General features: G+C 45.1%; 1 protein-coding gene across 1 annotated transcript in view; it reads left to right on the top strand.

The window, feature by feature from the left end:
• The window catches only part of GEMIN8 (gem nuclear organelle associated protein 8), a 201947-nt gene extending 193263 nt beyond the window's left edge, over window positions 1–8684 (top strand). Inside the window, exon 4 of the mRNA XM_063953534.1 lies at window positions 7425–8684. Within this exon, the coding sequence (XP_063809604.1) occupies window positions 7425–7681 (257 nt within the window). The 3' untranslated portion in view covers window positions 7682–8684. The remainder of the gene's footprint in view (window positions 1–7424) is intronic.
• Window positions 8685–19079: the final 10395 nt, after the last annotated feature.

Genomic DNA, 19079 nt, shown 5'->3' with positions numbered 1-19079 from the left:
CCTCTATTATCATGCTGTTAACTGGGTTCAGATCACAAGTTGTACGGTGTGATTGGTGTGGCTGGTATGAGTCTTACCCGGGATTCAAAATCCTTCCTTATTGTGTACGCTCGTCCGGGCACAGTATCCTAACTGAGGCTTGGAGGAGGGTCATAGGGGGAGGAGCCAGTGCACACCAGGTAGTCCTAAAGCTTTTACTTTTGTGCCCAGTCTCCTGCGGAGCCGCTATTCCCCATGGTCCTTTCGGAGTGCCCAGCATCCACTACGGACTATGAGAAATAGAATTATCGGTAAGTAAATTCTTATTATAACGAACGTTTTTTTTAAAAGTTTTTGGGAAATAAAAGGCAACATATAAGAATGCTTTTTTAAAAAAATTGTTACAAAGTCGTTTAAAAGCATTCTAAAGGACATAAAGATAATAATAGAGATGAAAACGATAAAAAAATGGTGCTAAAAAATTCACGTACTCATAAAATAAGTACCATAAGAGACAATTGTATATCTAAAATTATCTAAAAAAATTATTAATACACAAATATATAAGAGATCCGATAAATAGAAAAAGCAGCTTAACTTGAGGATTTTCAGTAGTAGCAGGAATCACCCAACGCGTTTCGTCTGGTCTGACTTCATCAAGGGGTAATGAGCACAGTGGGACACACCGTCTATATATACCCCTATGGGTCAGGAAGTGATTAGTGACATCACTTCCTGTGATTGATTGACATTGGTGGAAACAGGATAAAAAAATACTAATACATTTCAGGAACACATAGTAAATGAGATCAACAATGAGGGAGACTTGCGCTTAGAAATTGTGTACAGAGTCTTTGTAATTCGTAAAAGACTTTATGAATTGTTTTAGTCCGGTATATGACGCTAAACGCGTAATTTCCGCCCCACTTCCGGTGTCCGTGGTTTTTTTTATCCTGTTTCCACCAATGTCAATCAATCACAGGAAGTGATGTCACTAATCACTTCCTGACCCATAGGGGTATATATAGACGGTGTGTCCCACTGTGCTCATTACCCCTTGATGAAGTCAGACCAGACGAAACGCGTTGGGTGATTCCTGCTACTACTAGTGTAGGTTTTATTTAAGATCTAGCGGACGCCCCATAAAGAAAGGGGAGTGGTATATAGAGACTAGACATTATACTGGGGAATATAATAGACATACTGTGAAAAAAAAATTTCTACTATTTTTTGGCGCGGTTAGCTCACCCTATATACACATACCTCTGTACTATTTCTTACAGCTGCCTTAAATTGGGCCAGTAGACTAAAACACATTATGTTCAGAATAAACGAACGTACGGACAAGAGAAGCAATTTGTGCAATAAAATTTTTAATGAAACCAATAAACCTGAGGAGACACCCACATCTGGTAACCTTGACAATATGTTCTGGGACATTGAGAGACTACTTGTTAAGGAAGTAAAAGCTTGGTGGGACATCAAAGGTTTAGAACATTACGTCAGTGTGGACAGAGTCCCCAGAGGCCTTAGAATTCTAAAGCAACCCACCTTTGGTACTGAAAACCAGGTCTTCATGAAAGAATGGGACAGTATTCTGCACAACTGCTCAATTAATTTAATGAGATTGCTCATCACGGAGAAAAAACGTATTCAAGCCAATCAAGAAACGGAAATCAATGAAACTGAAAAAGGCTTTGAGACCTTCAAGGATAAGGAAGACTTCAAGATAAATGAGAAAGTTTTGAATAAAAAGCTAGAACACATTGAGGACGTAGTAATCAGGAATAAAGAAAAAAAGTTCAGCAGGGACAAACAGGATTATGAAAATAACAAAGTGAAAAACTGGAACAGGTTCAACCAAGAGGGACCACAAGAACAGAAGGTGAGAAAGGAATACTGGCAATCAGTATCACAAAAAGGAAAAAGGAGACTGCCAAGTCAAGCTCCACAAGAAAGGAGACACATACAAACTTCCAACAGATTTTCAGCATTACATAAATTGGACTCAAAAGGAGAGGTTTTTTTATCCCCAGGACCAAGCACAAAGGTCAGGGACACGACAAAAACCATCAAGGAGGGAGCAAGCTACGCGTCACCACGAAAAAGGCAGCTAGAAGAAGAGGATGCCGTGGGAGTGGCAGGAAAAAGTCTCTTCAAACGAAGGTATCTGCAGTAGAAAACCCCTCATCCAAAGGCATCTTCAATCTATCTAGCATGACCTAACTACACATGAAATCTCTCTTGAACAAAGGATTGTCATTCGCACCCACTAAAGGGATGAAAATATTCAACACTTTCGTGGATTTAAACAAATTTGTGAGGAAACTCACTCTGAAACGTCACTTCCTAAGGAAAGAAGACGCGGTTCTAAGGAACTATGAACAATCAAAATCAAGACTAAAACCGGTATCGAAATTTTACCCATTGGAATCTAAGGGAAACAACATAGGCATGTTTTACGATCTAGTGATGAAAGACCTATGTGAGGCTGAGGTCCAACCTATTAAGGAAAAGAATCTAACTAATAAAGAAAGACAAGCAATTAAGCAAATCCAGGGAAATAAAGACATCATTTTAAAACCAGCTGACAAAGGGGGGGGGGGGGGGGGCTGGTGATCATGGACCGCACGGCATACATTGTGGAAGCCGAAAGACTATTAGGAGACAAGTCATCGTATAAACCACTAGCAGCGGATCCCATTTACTATGGGATCTCATTTACTATGTGTTCCTGAAATGTATTAGTATTTTTTTATCCTGTTTCCACCAATGTCAATCACTTCCTGACCCATAGGGGTATATATAGACGGTGTGTCCCACTGTGCTCATTACCCCTTGATGAAGTCAGACCAGACGAAACGCGTTGGGTGATTCCTGCTACTACTGAAAATCCTCAAGTTAAGCTGCTTTTTCTATTTATCGGATCTCTTATATATTTGTGTATTAATAATTTTTTTAGATAATTTTAGATACACAATTGTCTCTTATGGTACTTATTTTATGAGTACGTGAATTTTTTAGCACCATTTTTTTATCGTTTTCATCTCTATTATTATCTTTATGTCCTTTAGAATGCTTTTAAACGACTTTGTAACAATTTTTAAAAAAAGCATTCTTATATGTTGCCTTTTATGTCCAAAAAACTTTTTTTAAAAACGTTCGTTATAAATAAACCCCGCTTTTGCTTTTAAAAAATCATCTTTTTAGTCTCCTATAGTTTTCACCACCGGTGGTCGCTCCGATCTTATCTGCATTTCTCATATATATATATATATATTTGTATGTATATGTATGGTATGGTTCCTTGGGCATGTAGCTCAAGCACTGATATGGTAGTAGGTGTGGGAGAGTCTTAGAAAGTTTATATAGGTATTTTCCACTCGTACCTCTCGGGGTCGCCAGATGGTTATTTTGCCTGGTTACTACTCCCGGTTTGTCGACAAATACTAGGGTTTCTGTCGACCATATGGTCTCCTGTCTGATCCACAACTGGGGCATGTCAGCACATGGTCATAGACATACAGTACACAATACTGTCACTAGGGACCCTACAGTTCGGGACAAAAAAAAAATATATATATATATATATATATATATATATTGGATACGTGTGCATTTGTGTATTACATTATGACTTATAATGTCGACTGAAGTAAAAGTATTCTTTCTCATGTGCTGGTTGCTCTGTTGATGAAGCTCTAGGTCAACCGTGACGAGTTGGTCTCAGATCCTCACAAGGAGTCCGAAGGTTTATTCTTTTCCTGCCACGGATAGAATACTGTGAAAGTTAACTCCTGGTCGACACGGGGCCCTGTCTCAAAGGATCGTATACAGGAAAGCTAAGTGATATTTTATTTCTATACTGTGGGCTTATTTCCGTTACATACACATGAGGGAGTGTTTGTATTCGGTAAGACTTCAGATAGATTTACCCTAAAGAGAGAGGGGAGCTTCCTTATGTTGGTTCTTCTCTATAACATTGCGGCATTGTTATTCTGTACTGAGATGTTCGCCTGATTCAGGCGAGGTAAAGAAATCGTTGTTTTTCTCTGACTGTGCTTCGACACAGGGAGGGGCTGTTGTTCCCAACGGCGCAGATGTCGGAGGTAGTATCAGGGTAGATACTGAACAGTTGCGGTTCGGTGGTTTCCTGTGGACAGAGGTCTGAGGATCCGGAGTCGGATCAGATTTGCAGTGCCAATCCATCAATATGTTCCGTTGATGAAGACGTTGGATGCGGCCTAAGAGGCCTTTTCGGTGTACAGGTCAAATGCCAGAGTGGTTTTCATGGGACCTGTTGGGAATGTGGTCCGTGTTTTCACCGGCACATGCACCGGAATATACTTCTAATGGCCAGGATATCGCTCCTGGGGTGTCTGCTCAGTTCTACCCTCCTAGAAGACGACGGTTCGGGAGCTAGGATTAGATCCTAGTGTCCATATATGCTGATCTTCGAGGCTGGGGAGCAGTCCTTGCATGAGAAGTATTTCCAGAGGAATCGTCATCAAGAAATCTCACAGAAGTGGCAAGTCTTTGAGGTGGGCCTCAATTGGGCATCTTGGCGTCTCGCCTCAACGAGGGTCCTCCGGAATATGGTTCCAGGTCAAGGGACACTCAAGCTATAGCAGTAGACGCCCTCGTGACACCTTGGGTGTTTTCTGTAAGTCTAGGTGTCCCCTCCGCGTTCAGTCTGCTGAAGGAGATAACCGTAAGAAGAACAGAGGTTCCGGCGATCCTCATTGTTCCGGTATAGCCAAGGAGGGCTTGGTATCCAGTTCTTCAAGATTTATTCATAGAAGATCACTGGCTTCTTCCTATACGGGACGAACTGGTTACAGCAAGATTCGGGCGTGTATCAGGAATTACAGCGGCTGCGTTTGACGGCGTGGCGGTTGAATGACATATCCTAGTCCGAATGGGTATTCCCAGTGAGGTCGGTTCCACACTTCCTCAGCCTAGACACTGACACAGACACTGAAGTTACGGCGAAGCCTTGCCACCGCATTTGGTGTAACTATGTGTCTTGGTGTGAATCTACGAAGGTTCCTACGGAAGACTTTCAGCTGAGTCGTTTTTTCTCCATTCCTTGCAAGCAGGCGTGGATGCAGGCCTTATGTTAGGCTCTGTTTCAGGGCAGTTTTGGCCTTATAAATTTTCTTTAAAAAAATAAAAATAAAAGAATTTGCCACCTTTCTGGAAGTTCAGTCTTTCGTGAAAGGAGTACTGCACGTCCAACCTCCATTTGTGCCCCATTGGCACAGTGGGATCTTGATGTGGTGTTGCGTTTCTTGTGTCTCACTTATTGGAACCTTTTATTAAAGGTTGTGTTAAAATTTCTCTCTTAGAGAGTGGTCATGTTGGTGCATTCTGGGCGACCGCAAAGCGGTTGTAGGAAGTAGCAGCTTGGTCTCACAAGAGCCCCTGTTTGATCTTCCAAGTGGATAGAAGGGAGAACTCGGATAGTAGTTCTGCCAAAGAAGGTTTTCGGTGTTTGTCAAGATCATCAGTGAGGTTGATTCTTCCCTGGTCCTCCTTATGGAAAAACAGACGTGATAAATGGGGGAGGCTGAGTATGTGAAATTTCAGCAGTGACTGATTCAGAGTCTCTCGATGTAGTCAGGGCTTTGAAGCGTTATGTCGCCAGTTGGGCTCAGTTTGGGGAAACAGAGGCTCTGTTTGTCTGGTATGCTCCCAGCGTGCTTGGGGCGCCTGCGTCTCTGCGGTCTGTTACACGCTGGATCTGTGATACGATTTGGTGTGCTAGTGCTACGGCTGGATTGCCGTTACCGAAGAAGGGGGAGACCCATCCTACTAGGAAGATGGGCTCTTCTTGGGCAGAGGCCGAGGAGTCTCTGCGGGTTAAATTTGCCGAGCAGCTACTTGGTGGGGTTTCAAACACCTTTGCTATGTTCTACAAGTTTGATACCCTGGCTCATGGGGACCTCATGTTTGCTCATTCGGTGCTGCAGAGTCGTCCGCACTCTCCCGCCCGTTCTGGAGCTTTGGTATAGACCCCATGGTACTTTTGGAGTCCCCAGCATCCTCTGTATCTGCAGATTATTGAGGTTGGTTGCACTTTGTGGTGTTTCTTCTCTGTCAGGCTATCGCTGACGTTGTTCATGCCATGGCATGTGGTTTCTTTTTATTGTTACAGGTTGTGTTACATATTCTCTCAGCGTAGGGCTGTATGTTTTCATACCGTGGGCTGGTATTTTGTTGAAGGCCATGTCTTGCGGTATGTTCGTGGTGTGAGCTGGTATAACACTCACTGTGTTTAAATTATAAATTCTTTCCTCGAATTGTCCATCTCTCCTGGGCACAGTTTTCTAACTGAGGTCTGGAGGAGGGGCATAGAGGGAGGAGCCAGTTCACACCCAGTTTAAGTCTTTGTAGTGTGCCCAGGTTCCTGCGGATCCGTCTATACCCCATGGTCCTTTTGGAGTCCCCAGCATCCTTTACGGACGAGGAGAAAAGGATTTACCTGTAGGTACTAAAATCCAATTTTTACAGGCACCGGAGGGGGAAGACAGGATAAAGCAGTGGCAGAGGGAGAAAGAGGGGAGGAGACATGGGAGAAAACAGTGACAGGCGGCAGAGGGAGAGAGATTGGAGAAAACAGTGACAGGCGGCAGAGGGAGAGACACAGGAGAAAGGAGTGACAGGTTGCAGATTAATTGGTTCACCAGACTGTTCTGTTAAACTTAAAAGTGCCTGTAATGCCCAATATTAGTGGTACTTAGGATCATTGATGTTTTTACAATTAGAGAAGGCGGTTTTACCTTGGAGCAACCTTAGATTGCCCTGATTTTGCAGTAGGATAATCTAGCAGCATGGTTTGGGTAATGGTTAGCATTACTGCATCACACTACTTGGTTCAATTCTAACCATGGCTATAACTGTGTGCACTTTGCATATTCTCCTCCTGCCTGCGTGGGTTTCCTCCGGGTACTCCAGTTCTTCTCACAGTCCATAAATATACTGGAAGGTTAATTGGCTCCTGACAAAAATGAACTCTAATGTGTACATATAATAGGGAGAATAGATGTAAGCTCCACTAGGACACAGACTGATGTGAATGGCCAAGTATTCTCTCTAAAGCATTGTGGAGCATATGTGTGCTACTGTATATAAATATCATTTCTATGCAATTTTTTTTGTTATAGAGTGCAATGACTAGTTAGTAGATTTTTTTTGTTTTTTTTAAATGGACTCCGACCATGACAGAACTCATTATGCTGCATCTGGTCTACTTTCTTAAATTCTTAATCAGGCAAATTATGTTGGCTCTAGTTGCTTTCAGTAATGGTCAATTCAAAGCAGTCACTCTAGAGCTGGGGAAATGTATAACAGTTTTGAATGATAAGAGTGGGATTGTTTTTCTATGAAATGATAAATGAATAGGAAAAATAATATATATATTTTATTTTACTGCACTATTTCAGAGAGACAGCAGCAGCTTGAGGCGGAAATGCATGAACAGTATGTAGATGCAGGTCATGACCTGCACATCCCCACAAAAAGATCAACCCAGCCTCCTTCCGAGAGGCCTGGAGAAAGGCGTAGGATAGAGATGAAGAAACTCTATGGAGAAGATGCAGCTAAAATCCAAGGAATGGAAACTGCGATGCAGCTTAACTTTGACAGACACTGTGATAAAAAGCAACCAAAGTACTGGCCAATCATCCCATTAAAATTATAACTCTTTTGAACATTTGCGATATATTAATATTATCAGACACTGCAGATGTATGGATCTGTAAAGTTAACCGTACCATTCTTTATAAATCTACATTACTTATGGCAATAGTTTAATGCACTGAGTTAATGTATAACTTGTTTTTTGCATATTTCTTCAATATTTCAGTCAATATGTTTTTAGCTTTTTCTTTTGAAAAGGGTTTTTGCATTGTACTTTTCCTTACGGACAATGTATATTGTATGTGGCACCATATACCATATATGAATTACATGTAAATTATCCTTAATGCAGTTTCAAGTTCTATTTGTCAAAAATGGTAGCCTGTACTGATAGGTCACACATTTGACCAGTGGCAAATGAAGGGCAAGCTTATTTTTATTTGCAAATTGAACCATACAGTTAATAGATGACCACCTCCAAAATATTACCTTTTCTATTTATGTATGTGCATCAAGATGCTCTTACTATGAAGACTTCTCTTGTATGTACATGCTGTCCTTTTTTATATTGTGCATATTGTTCATAATTATGATGTGTTAGTATTTTATTAGCTTTTTATGTTTGACATTAGTTTTGGTTAGTGATATGGTAAATGTTCTTGACATGTTAAGATGTTCAGCTTACGTGCTGTTCTATGTTTTGGTTTTATTCCCTCAGCAACATCATTCATTTTATATCTGTAATTTCAGAGTGATTTAAATTTCAACTTTACTGCATTATGCAATTTACTGCTGAAATAGAACTGGAACTGTTCTCTTCCCTCCCAAGTTCTCCCATGTGCGTGATTTTTATTGTCAATTCAGATTCTTCGAGTAAGAGAATCTGAACGTTCTGATCTGGACTGCACTCTGTAACAAGTGATGTACTGAAGAAGAATTATGCTTTTTATCTCACATTGTGCCTTTGGCCATTACAAAGAGATTTTCACTTTGGTGAATAAAAAAGCAGATAATGTCTCCAAATCTGTATTGAATAAAATAAATGGACATTTCAAAGCATAAAATTGTATTTGTTTGTTAGTTTTCTCACTGTGTAATAACCATGGAGTAGAATTAAAGGTAGGTACACATTACTAGGCAATGTGCTCCATGAGTGACGTCGCCTAGTGTGTCCCCTCCCGGTCCGGGCAACCTGACGGCAGGCATACACAGTGTGCGATATCGCACTCTGATGTCATGCTGCAGCCGGCTGTACATGCAGCTCAATTTGGACTCCTCATCCAAAGCTACATGTACGGCCGACACCGAGGTACGTTAACGACCCGCGGGGTCACACTACGGTTGTCTGCTGCATACACACTGGGCGATATAGTAAACGATATCGCTCAGGAGGGGGGAAATTAGCTACAAAATTTACTATATCGCGAAGTGTGTATGCACCTTAAGTCTGTTTTGGTATTTAGTAGTTAAATTAACCAACTTTTTTTTTAATGGCAATACACATCACAGTGTACATACAGTGGCATTCAATGAAGATGCTGGAAAGCGCTACAGGAATAGAAAAGAAAAATACACATTTACAGAGTACTTCAATAGGTGCATTAGATGCAAAAGGCTATCATTTCTAGAAAGAAGTGCTAGCAGATCCAAGGTAAGAAAGCGTAGTCTGTCACCGCTGAATTAATACTAGGATATAATGTATAACCAGAGGGTATAGTTTTGTAACACTCTTAAACTGACCCGTAGATCATTTGTGTGTCCTGAAGCATTCCTAACTGTAAAATATACTCTGTCAGTAGAAGAAATTTGCTGTCCATTTTGGCTTGGGGATTGCCTTCAGAATAATGCCATGATAAGCCAGTTCCCTTTGTGTACTGCTCTAACTAAACACTTGGAAGCCTCTGGGAATATGCTTTCTGTGGTATGTATAAGTTATAATTAGAGAGGAAATATGTAGCAGTAATTTGAAATGTGCTTATTCTCACCTGATATTACATGTTCTTACAGTTATACTTTTATTGTGATTCACCCTTAGCAGAGTATCCGTTTGAACATAAAGAATAATTGCAAAAGTAAGTGAGCTGACACAACCATGAGACGAACTCCAACTGTATGCTTAAGTGCATATATGAGCGGACGCAGTCTTGTTTCTATGGCCATACACAGTATGCTGAAATCCATGAGATCATGCTGCATCGTGACTTGTCTGGATTTGAATCAGCCCTTAGATGTGCTCAATGTTGGGGTACACTCACACATCCATTCCATAAGACAGACTGCAAATCTCTTTTTCTCTGACGTCCTAGTGGATGCTGGGGACTCCGTCAGGACCATGGGGAATAGCGGCTCCGCAGGAGACAGGGCACAAAAGTAAAAGCTTTTGGATCAGGTGGTGTGCACTGGCTCCTCCCCCTATGACCCTCCTCCAAGCCTCAGTTAGATTTTTGTGCCCGGCCGAGAAGGGTGCAATCTAGGTGGCTCTCCTAAAGAGCTGCTTAGAGTAAAAGTTTTGTTAGGTTTTTTATTTTCAGTGAGTCCTGCTGGCAACAGGCTCACTGCATCGAGGGACTTAGGGGAGAGAAGTGAACTCACCTGCGTGCAGGATGGATTGGCTTCTTAGGCTACTGGACACCATTAGCTCCAGAGGGAGTCGGAACACAGGTCTCACCCTGGGGTTCGTCCCGGAGCCGCGCCGCCGACCCCCTTGCAGATGCCGAAAAGTGAAGAGGTCCAGAAACAGGCGGCAGAAGACTTTTCAGTCTTCATAAGGTAGCGCACAGCACTGCAGCTGTGCGCCATTGTTGTCAGCACACTTCATAGCAGCGGTCACTGAGGGTGCAGGGCGCTGGGGGGGGTGCCCTGGGCAGCAATGATAGTACCTTATTCTGGCTAAAAATACATCACATATAGCCCCTGGGGGCTATATGGATGTATTTAACCCCTGCCAGGTCTCAGAAAAACGGGAGAAGAAGCCCGCCGAAAAGGGGGCGGGGCCTATTCTCCTCAGCACACAGCGCCATTTTCCCTCACAGAAATGCTGGTGGGAAGGCTCCCAGGCTCTCCCCTGCACTGCACTACAGAAACAGGGTTAAAACAGAGAGGGGGGGCACTTATTTGGCAATATGACTATATATATTAAAATGCTATAAGGGAAAAACACTTATATAAAGGTTGTCCCTGTATAATTATAGCGTTTTTGGTGTGTGCTGGCAAACTCTCCCTCTGTCTCCCCAAAGGGCTAGTGGGGTCCTGTCCTCTATCAGAGCATTCCCTGTGTGTGTGCTGTGTGTCGGTACGTGTGTGTCGACATGTATGAGGACGATGTTGGTGAGGAGGCGGAGCAATTGCCTGTAATGGTGATGTCACTCTCTAGGGAGTCGACACCGGAATGGATGGCTTATTTAAGGAATTACGTGATCATGTCAACACGCTGCAAAGGTCGGTTGACGACATGAGACGGCCGGCAAACCAATTAGTACCTGTCCAGGCGTCTCAAACACCGTCAGGGGCGTTAAAACGTCCTTTTACCTCAGTCGGTCGACACAGACACGGACACTGACTCCAGTGTCGACGGTGAAGAAACAAACGTATTTTCCTTTAGGGCCACACGTTACTTGTTAAGGGCAATGAAGGAGGTGTTACATATTTCTGATACTACAAGTACCACAAAAAAGGGTATTATGTGGAGTGTGAAAAAACTACCTGTAGTTTTTCCTGAATCAGATAAATTAAATGAAGTGTGTGATGATGCGTGGGTTTCCCCCGATAGAAAATTATTGGCGGTATACCCTTTCCCGCCAGAAGTTAGGGCGCGTTGGAAAACACCTCTTAGGGTGGATAAGGCGCTCACACGCTTATCAAAACAAGTGGCGGTACCGTCTCCAGATAGGGCCGCCCTCAAGGAGCCAGCTGATAGGAGGCTGGAAAATATCCTAAAAAGTATATACACACATACTGGTGTTATACTGCGACCAGCGATCGCCTCAGCCTGGATGTGCAGCGCTGGGGTGGCTTGGTCGGATTCCCTGACTGAAAATATTGATACCCTTGACAGGGACAGTATTTTATTGACTATAGAGCATTTAAAGGATGCATTTCTATATATGCGAGATGCACAGAGGGATATTTGCACTCTGGCATCAAGAGTAAGTGCGATGTCCATATCTGCCAGAAGTTGTTTATGGACACGACAGTGGTCAGGTGATGCAGATTCCAAACGGCACATGGAAGTATTGCCGTATAAAGGAGAAAAAGACAACGTCTTTTCAGCCTCAGTCCTTTCGTCCCCATAAGGGCAAGCGGGCAAAAGGCCAGTCATATCTGCCATGGGATAGAGGAAAGGGAAGAAGACTGCAGCAGGCAGCCCATTCCCAGAAACAGAAGCCCTCCACCGCTTCTGCCAAGTCCTCAGCATGACGCTGGGGCCGTACAAGCGGACTCAGGTGCGGTGGGGGGGGTCGTCTCAAGAGTTTCAGCACGCAGTGGGCTCACTCGCAAGTGGACCCCTGGATCCTACAAGTAGTATCCCAGGGGTACAGATTGGAAATTCGAGACGTCTCCCCCTCGCAGGTTCCTGAAGTCTGCTTTACCAACGTCTCCCTCCGACAGGGAGGCAGTAGTGGAAACAATTCACAAGCTGTATTCCCAGCAGGTGATAATCAAAGTACCCCTCCTACAACAAGGAAAGGGGTATTATTCCACACTATATTGTGGTACTGAAGCCAGACGGCTCGGTGAGACCTATTCTAAATCTGAAATAGTTGAACACTTACATACAAAGGTTCAAATCAAGATGGAGTCACTCAGAGCAGTGATAGCGAACCAGGAAGAAGGGGACTATATGGTGTCCCGGGACATCAGGGATGCTTACCTCCATGTCCCAATTTGCCCTTCTCACCAAGGGTACCTCAGGTTCGTGGTACAGAACTGTCACTATCAGTTTCAGACGCTGCCGGTTGGATTGTCCACGGCACCCCGGGTCCTTACCAAGGTAATGGCCGAAATGATGATTCTTCTTCAAAGAAAATGGACGATCTCCTGATAGGGGCAAGGTCCAGAGAACAGTTCGAGGTCGGAGTAGCACTATCTCAAGTAGTTCTACGACAGCACGGGTGGATTCTAAATATTCCAAAACCGCAGCTGTTTCCGACGACACGTCTGCTGTTCCTAGGGATGATTCTGGACACAGTCCAGAAAAAGGTGTTTCTCCCGGAGAAGAAAGCCAGGGAGTTATCCGAGCTAGTCAGGAACCTCCTAAAACCAGGAAAAGTGTCAGTGCATCATTGCACAAGGGTCCTGGGAAAAATGGTGGCTTCTTACGAAGCGATTCCATTCGGTAGATTTCACGCAAGAACTTTTCAGTGGGATCTGCTGGAAAAATGGTCCGGATCGCATCTTCAGATGCATCAGCGGATAACCCTGTCTCCAAGGACAAGGGTGTTTCTTCTGCGGTGGCTGCAGAGTGCTCATCTACTAAAGGGCCGCAGACTCGGCATTCAGGACTGGGTCCTGGTGACCACGGATGCCAGCCTGAGAGGCTGGGGAGCAGTCACACAGGGAAAAAATTTCCAGGGAGTGTGATCAAGTCTGGAGACTTCTCTCCACATAAATATACTGGAGCTAAGGGCAATTTACAATGTTCTAAGCTTAGCAAGACCTCTGCTTCAAGGTCAGCCGGTATTGATCCAGTGGGACAACATCACGGCAGTCGCCCACGTAAACAGACAGGCCGGCACAAGAAGCAGGAGGGCAATGGCAGAAACTGCAAGGATTCTTCGCTGGGCGAAAAATCATGTGATAGCACTGTCAGCAGTGTTCATTCCGGGAGTGGACAACTGGGAAGCAGACTTCCTCAGCAGGCACGACCTCCACCCGGGAGAGTGGAGACTTCATCGGGAAGTATTCCACATGATTGTGAACCGTTGGGAAAGACCAAAGGTGGACATGATGGCGTCCCGCCTGAACAAAAAACTGGACAGGTATTGCGCCAGGTCAAGAGACCCTCAAGCAATATCTGTGGACGTTCTGGTAACACCGTGGGTGTACCAGTCGGTGTATGTGTTCCCTCCTCTGCTTCTCATAACCAAGGTACTGAGAATTATAAGACGTAGAGGAGTAAGAACTATACTCGTGGCTCCGGATTGGCCAAGAAGGACGTGGCACCCGGAACTTCAAGAAATGCTCACAGAGGACTCATGGCCTCTGCCGCTAAGAAGGGACTTGCTTCAGCAAGTACCAGGTCTGTTCCAAGACTTACCGCGGCTGCGTTTGACGGCATGGCGGTGGAACGCCAGATCCTAAGGGAAAAAGGCATTCCGGAAGAGGTCATTCCTACCCTGGTCAAAGCCAGGAAGGAGGTGACCGCAAAACATTATCACCACATGTGGCGAAAATATGTTGCGTGGTGTGAGGCCAGGAAGGCCCCACGAAGAAATTTCAACTCGGTCGATTCCTGCATTTCCTGCAAACAGGAGTGTCTATGGGCCTCAAATTGGGGTCCATTAAGGTTCAAATTTCGGCCCTGTAAATTTTCTTCCAGAAAGAATTGGCTTCAGTTCCTGAAGTCCAGAAGTTTGTCAAGGGAGTATTGCATATACAACCCCCTTTTTGTGCCTCCAGTGGCACTGTGGGATCTCAACGTAGTTCTGGGATTCCTCAAATCACATTTTAAACCGCTCAAATCTGTGGATTTGAAATATCTCACATGGAAAGTGACCATGCTGTTGGCCCTGGCCTCGGCCAGGCGAGTGTCAGAATTGGCGGCTTTGTCTCACAAAAGCCATATCTGATTGTCCATTCGGACAGGGCAGAACTGCGGACTCGTCCCCAGTTTCTTCCTAAGGTGGTGTCAGCGTTTCACCTGAACCAGCTTATTGTGGTACCTGCGGCTACTAGGGACTTGGAGGACTCCAAGTTGCTAGATGTTGTCAGGGCCCTGAAAATATAGGTTTCCAGGACGGCTGGAGTCAGGAAAACTGACTCGCTGTTATCCTGTATGCACCCAACAAACTGGGTGCTCTTGCTTCTAAGCAGACGATTGCTCGTTGGATTTGTAGCACATTTCAACTTGCACATTCTGTGGCAGGCCTGCCACAGCCTAAATCTGTCAAGGCCCATTCCACAAGGAAGGTGGGCTCATCCTGGGCGGCTGCCCGAGGGGTCTCGGCATTACAACTCTGCCGAGCAGCTACGTGGTCGGGGGAGAACACGTTTGTAAAATTCTACAAATTTGATACCCTGGCTAAAGAGGACCTGGAGTTCTCTCATTCGGTGCTGCAGAGTCATCCGCACTCTCCCGCCCGTTTGGGAGCTTTGGTATAATCCCCATGGTCCTGACGGAGTCCCCAGCATCCACTAGGACGTCAGAGAAAATAAGATTTTACTTACCGATAAATCTATTTCTCGTAGTCCGTAGTGGATGCTGGGCGCCCATCCCAAGTGCGGATTGTCTGCAATACTTGTACATAGTTATTGTTACAAAAATCGGGTTATTATTGTTGTGAGCCATCTTTTCAGAGGCTCCGCTGTTATCATGCTGTTAACTGGGTTCAGATCACGGGTTGTACAGTGTGATTGGTGTGGCTGGTAGGAGTCTTACCCGGGATTCAAAATCCTTCCTTATTGTGTACGCTCGTCCGGGCACAGTATCCTAACTGAGGCTTGGAGGAGGGTCATAGGGGGAGGAGCCAGTGCACACCACCTGATCCAAAAGCTTTTACTTTTGTGCCCTGTCTCCTGCGGAGCCGCTATTCCCCATGGTCCTGACGGAGTCCCCAGCATCCACTACGGACTACGAGAAATAGATTTATCGGTAAGTAAAATCTTATTTTCTCTCATAAATCTTTCTCTGCTCATATACCTGGTTATAAGTACTCCTATACAGTGCATCAGGAAAATATTCACAGCGCTTCACTTTTTCCACATTTTGTTATGTTACAGCCTTATTCCAAAATGTAATAAAAAAAAAATCTCCACACAATACCCCATAATAACAACAATGTAAAAAAAAGGTGTTTGATGGGGGGGGGGGGGGGGATTGGGGGGGTTGCAAATTTATAAAAAAACAACAACATAGAAATCACATGTACATAAGTATTCACAGCCTTTGCGCAATACTTTGTTGATGCACCTTTGCAGCAATTACAGCCTCAAGTCTTTTTGAATATGATGCCACAAACTTAGTACACCTATCTTTGGCCGATTCCTCTTTGTAGCACCTCTCAAGCTCCATCAGGTTGTATGGGAAGCGTTGGTGCATAGCCATTTTCAGATCTCTCCAGAGATGTTCAATCGGTTTAAAGTCTGGGCCACTCAAAAACATTCACAGAGTTGTCCTGAAGCCACTCCTTTGATATCTTGGCTGTGTGCTTAGGGTCGTTGTCCTGCTGAAAAATGAACCGTCTCCCCAGTCTGAGGTCAAGAGGGCTCTAGAGCAGGTTTTCATCCAGGCTGTCTCTGTACATTGCTGCATTCATCTTTCCCTCTATCCTCACTAGTCTCCCAGTTCCTGCCACTGAAAAACATCCCCACAGCATGATGCTGCCACCACCATGCTTCACTGTAGGGATGGTATTGGCCTGGTGATGAGCGGTTCCTGGTTTCCTCCAAACATGACGCCTGCCATTAACACCAAATAGTTCAATCTTTGTCTCATCAGACCAGAGAATTTAGTCTCTCATGGTCTAAGAGTCCTCCAGGTGCATTTTGGCAAACTCCAGGCGGGCTGCCATGTGCTTTTTACTAAGGAGTGGTTTCCGCCTGGCCACTCTACCATACAAGCCTGATTGGTGGATTGCTGCAGAGATGGTTGTCCTTCTGGAAGGATCTCCTCTCTCCACAGAGGAATGCTGTAGTTCTGACAGAGTGACCATTGGGTTCTAGGTCACCTCCCTGACTAGGGCCCTTCTCCCCCGATTGCTCAGTTTAGACACCAGGCCAGCTCTAAGAAGAGTCTTGGTGGTTCCGAACTTCTTCCATTTACAGATGATAGAGGCCACTGTGCTCATTGGGACCTTCAAAGCAGCAGATATTTTTCTGTACCTTTTGCCATATTTGTGCCTCAAGACAATCCTGTCTCGGAAGTTTACAGACAATTCCTTTGACTTCATGCTTGGTTTGTGCTCAGACATGCACTGTCAAGTGTGGGACCTTTATATACAGGTGTGTGCCTTTCCAAATCATGTCCAATCAACTGAATTTACCACAGGTGGACTCCAATTAAGCTGTAGGAACATCTCAAGGATGATCAGTGGGAACAGGATGCACCTGAGCTCAGTTTTGAGCTTTATTGCAAAGGCTGTGAATTCTTATGTACATGTGATTTCTTAGTTTCTCTGACGTCCTAGTGGATGCTGGGAACTCCGTAAGGACCATGGGGAATAGCGGCTCGCAGGAGACTGGGCACAAAAAGAAAGCTTTAGGACTACCTGGTGTGCACTGGCTCCTCCCCCTATGACCCTCCTCCAAGCCTCAGTTAGATTTTTGTGCCCGACCGAGCAGGGTGCAATCTAGGGGGCTCTCCTGAGCTTCTTAGATAAAAGTTAGTCTTAGGTTTTTTTATTTTCAGTGAGACCTGCTGGCAACAGGCTCACTGCATCGAGGGACTAAGGGGAGAAGAAGCGAACCTGCCTGCTTGCAGCCAGCTTGGGCTTCTTAGGCTACTGGACACCATTAGCTCCAGAGGGATCGAACACAGGCCCAGCCTCGGAGTCCGGTCCCAGAGCCGCGCCGCCAGCCCCCTTACAGAGCCAGAAGCAAGAAGAGGTCCGGAAAATCGGCGGCAGAAGACATCAGTCTTCATCAAGGTAGCGCACAGCACTGCAGCTGTGCGCCATTGCTCCTCATGCACACCTCACACTGCGGTCACTGATGTGTGCAGGGCGCTGGGGGTGGGCGCCCTGAGCAGCAATATTAACACCTTGGCTGGCAAAAATACATCACATATAACCCCCAGGGCTATATGGATGTACATTAACCCCTGCCAGAATCCATAAAAATGCGGGAGAAAAGTCTGCGAAAAAGGGGCGGAGCTATCTCCTTCAGCACACTGGCGCCATTTTTCCCTCACAGCTCCGTTGGAGGGAAGCTCCCTGGCTCTCCCCTGCAGTTAATACACTACAGAAAGGGTTAAAAAGAGAGGGGGGGCACAATTTAGGCGCAGTATACAATATATATGCAGCTATAAGGGAAAACACTTTTTTTATAGGTGCTATCCCTGTGATATATAGCGCCCTGGTGTGTGCTGGCATACTCTCCCTCTGTCTCCCCAAAGGGCTTTGTGGGGTCCTGTCCTCTATCAGAGCATTCCCTGTGTGTGTGCTGTGTGTCGGTACGGCTGTGTCGACAGGTATGTGGAGGATAATAAGGTGGAGGCGGAGCGAATGCCTGTAAATAGGTTGTCACCCCCTGCGGGGTCGACACCGGTGTGGTTGAACTTATGGAAGGATTACGTGAAAGTGTCAACTCCTTACATAAAAGGTCGACGACATGGAACAGCCGGCTACTCAGCTTGTGCCTGTTCCAGCGTCTCAAATGTCATGGGGGGCTCTAAACGCCCGCTACCTCAGATACGGACTCCAGTGTCGACATCGATGAGACTGGTGTACCATCCAAATAGGTCCACCCGTTACAGGATTGAGGCAATGAAAAATGTATTACACATTTATGATTATACCCCAGGTACCACATAAAAGGGTATTGTGTTTGGTGAGAGAAAACTATTAGTAGTTTTTCCTGCATCTAAGAAATTAAATGAGGTGTGTGAGGAAGAGTGGTCTTCCCCCGGTAAGAAATTGATAATTTCTACAACGGTTATTGGCAGCGTACCCTTTCCCGCCAGAGGATAGGTCACGCGGGGAAACACCCCATAGGGTAGATACAGCGCTTACACGCTTATCAGAAAAGGTGGCACTACCGTCTCCGGATACGGCCGCCCTGAAGGAACCTGCTGATAGAAAGCAGGAGGTTACCCTATAAGATATAGTCACACACTAGGGCATGATATTGCGACCAGCCGTTGCTTCGGCATGGATGTGCAGTGCTCCCGCTGCGTGGTCAGATTCCCTGTCAGAAAATAACTATGGATAGGGACAATATTTTGCTGAAAATAGAGCATATAAAAGACGTGGTCTTATACATGCGTGATGCACAGAGGGATATTTGCCGGCTGGCATCAAAAATAAGCGCTAGGTCCATTGCCGCCAGACGGGGGTTATGGACTTGGCAATGGTCAGGCGATGCCGACTCGAATCGGCACATGGAAGTTGCCCTATAAGGGGGTAAAACTGTTTGGGGATGGTTTTTCAGACCTCCTTTCCACAGATACTGCTGGGAAATCGATTTTTTTGCCACAGGCTACCCCACAACAAAAGAAAGCACCGTATCATCAAGTACAGTCCTTTCGGCCCCAGAAAAGCAAGAGGGCTAGAGGCTCATCCTTTCTGCCGAGAGGCAAAGGTAGA

The sequence above is a fragment of the Pseudophryne corroboree genome, chromosome 2 (assembly GCF_028390025.1).
Source record: "Pseudophryne corroboree isolate aPseCor3 chromosome 2, aPseCor3.hap2, whole genome shotgun sequence".
Classification (NCBI taxonomy): Eukaryota; Metazoa; Chordata; class Amphibia; order Anura; family Myobatrachidae; genus Pseudophryne; species Pseudophryne corroboree.
This window is presented reverse-complemented; position numbering and strand designations above follow the sequence as displayed.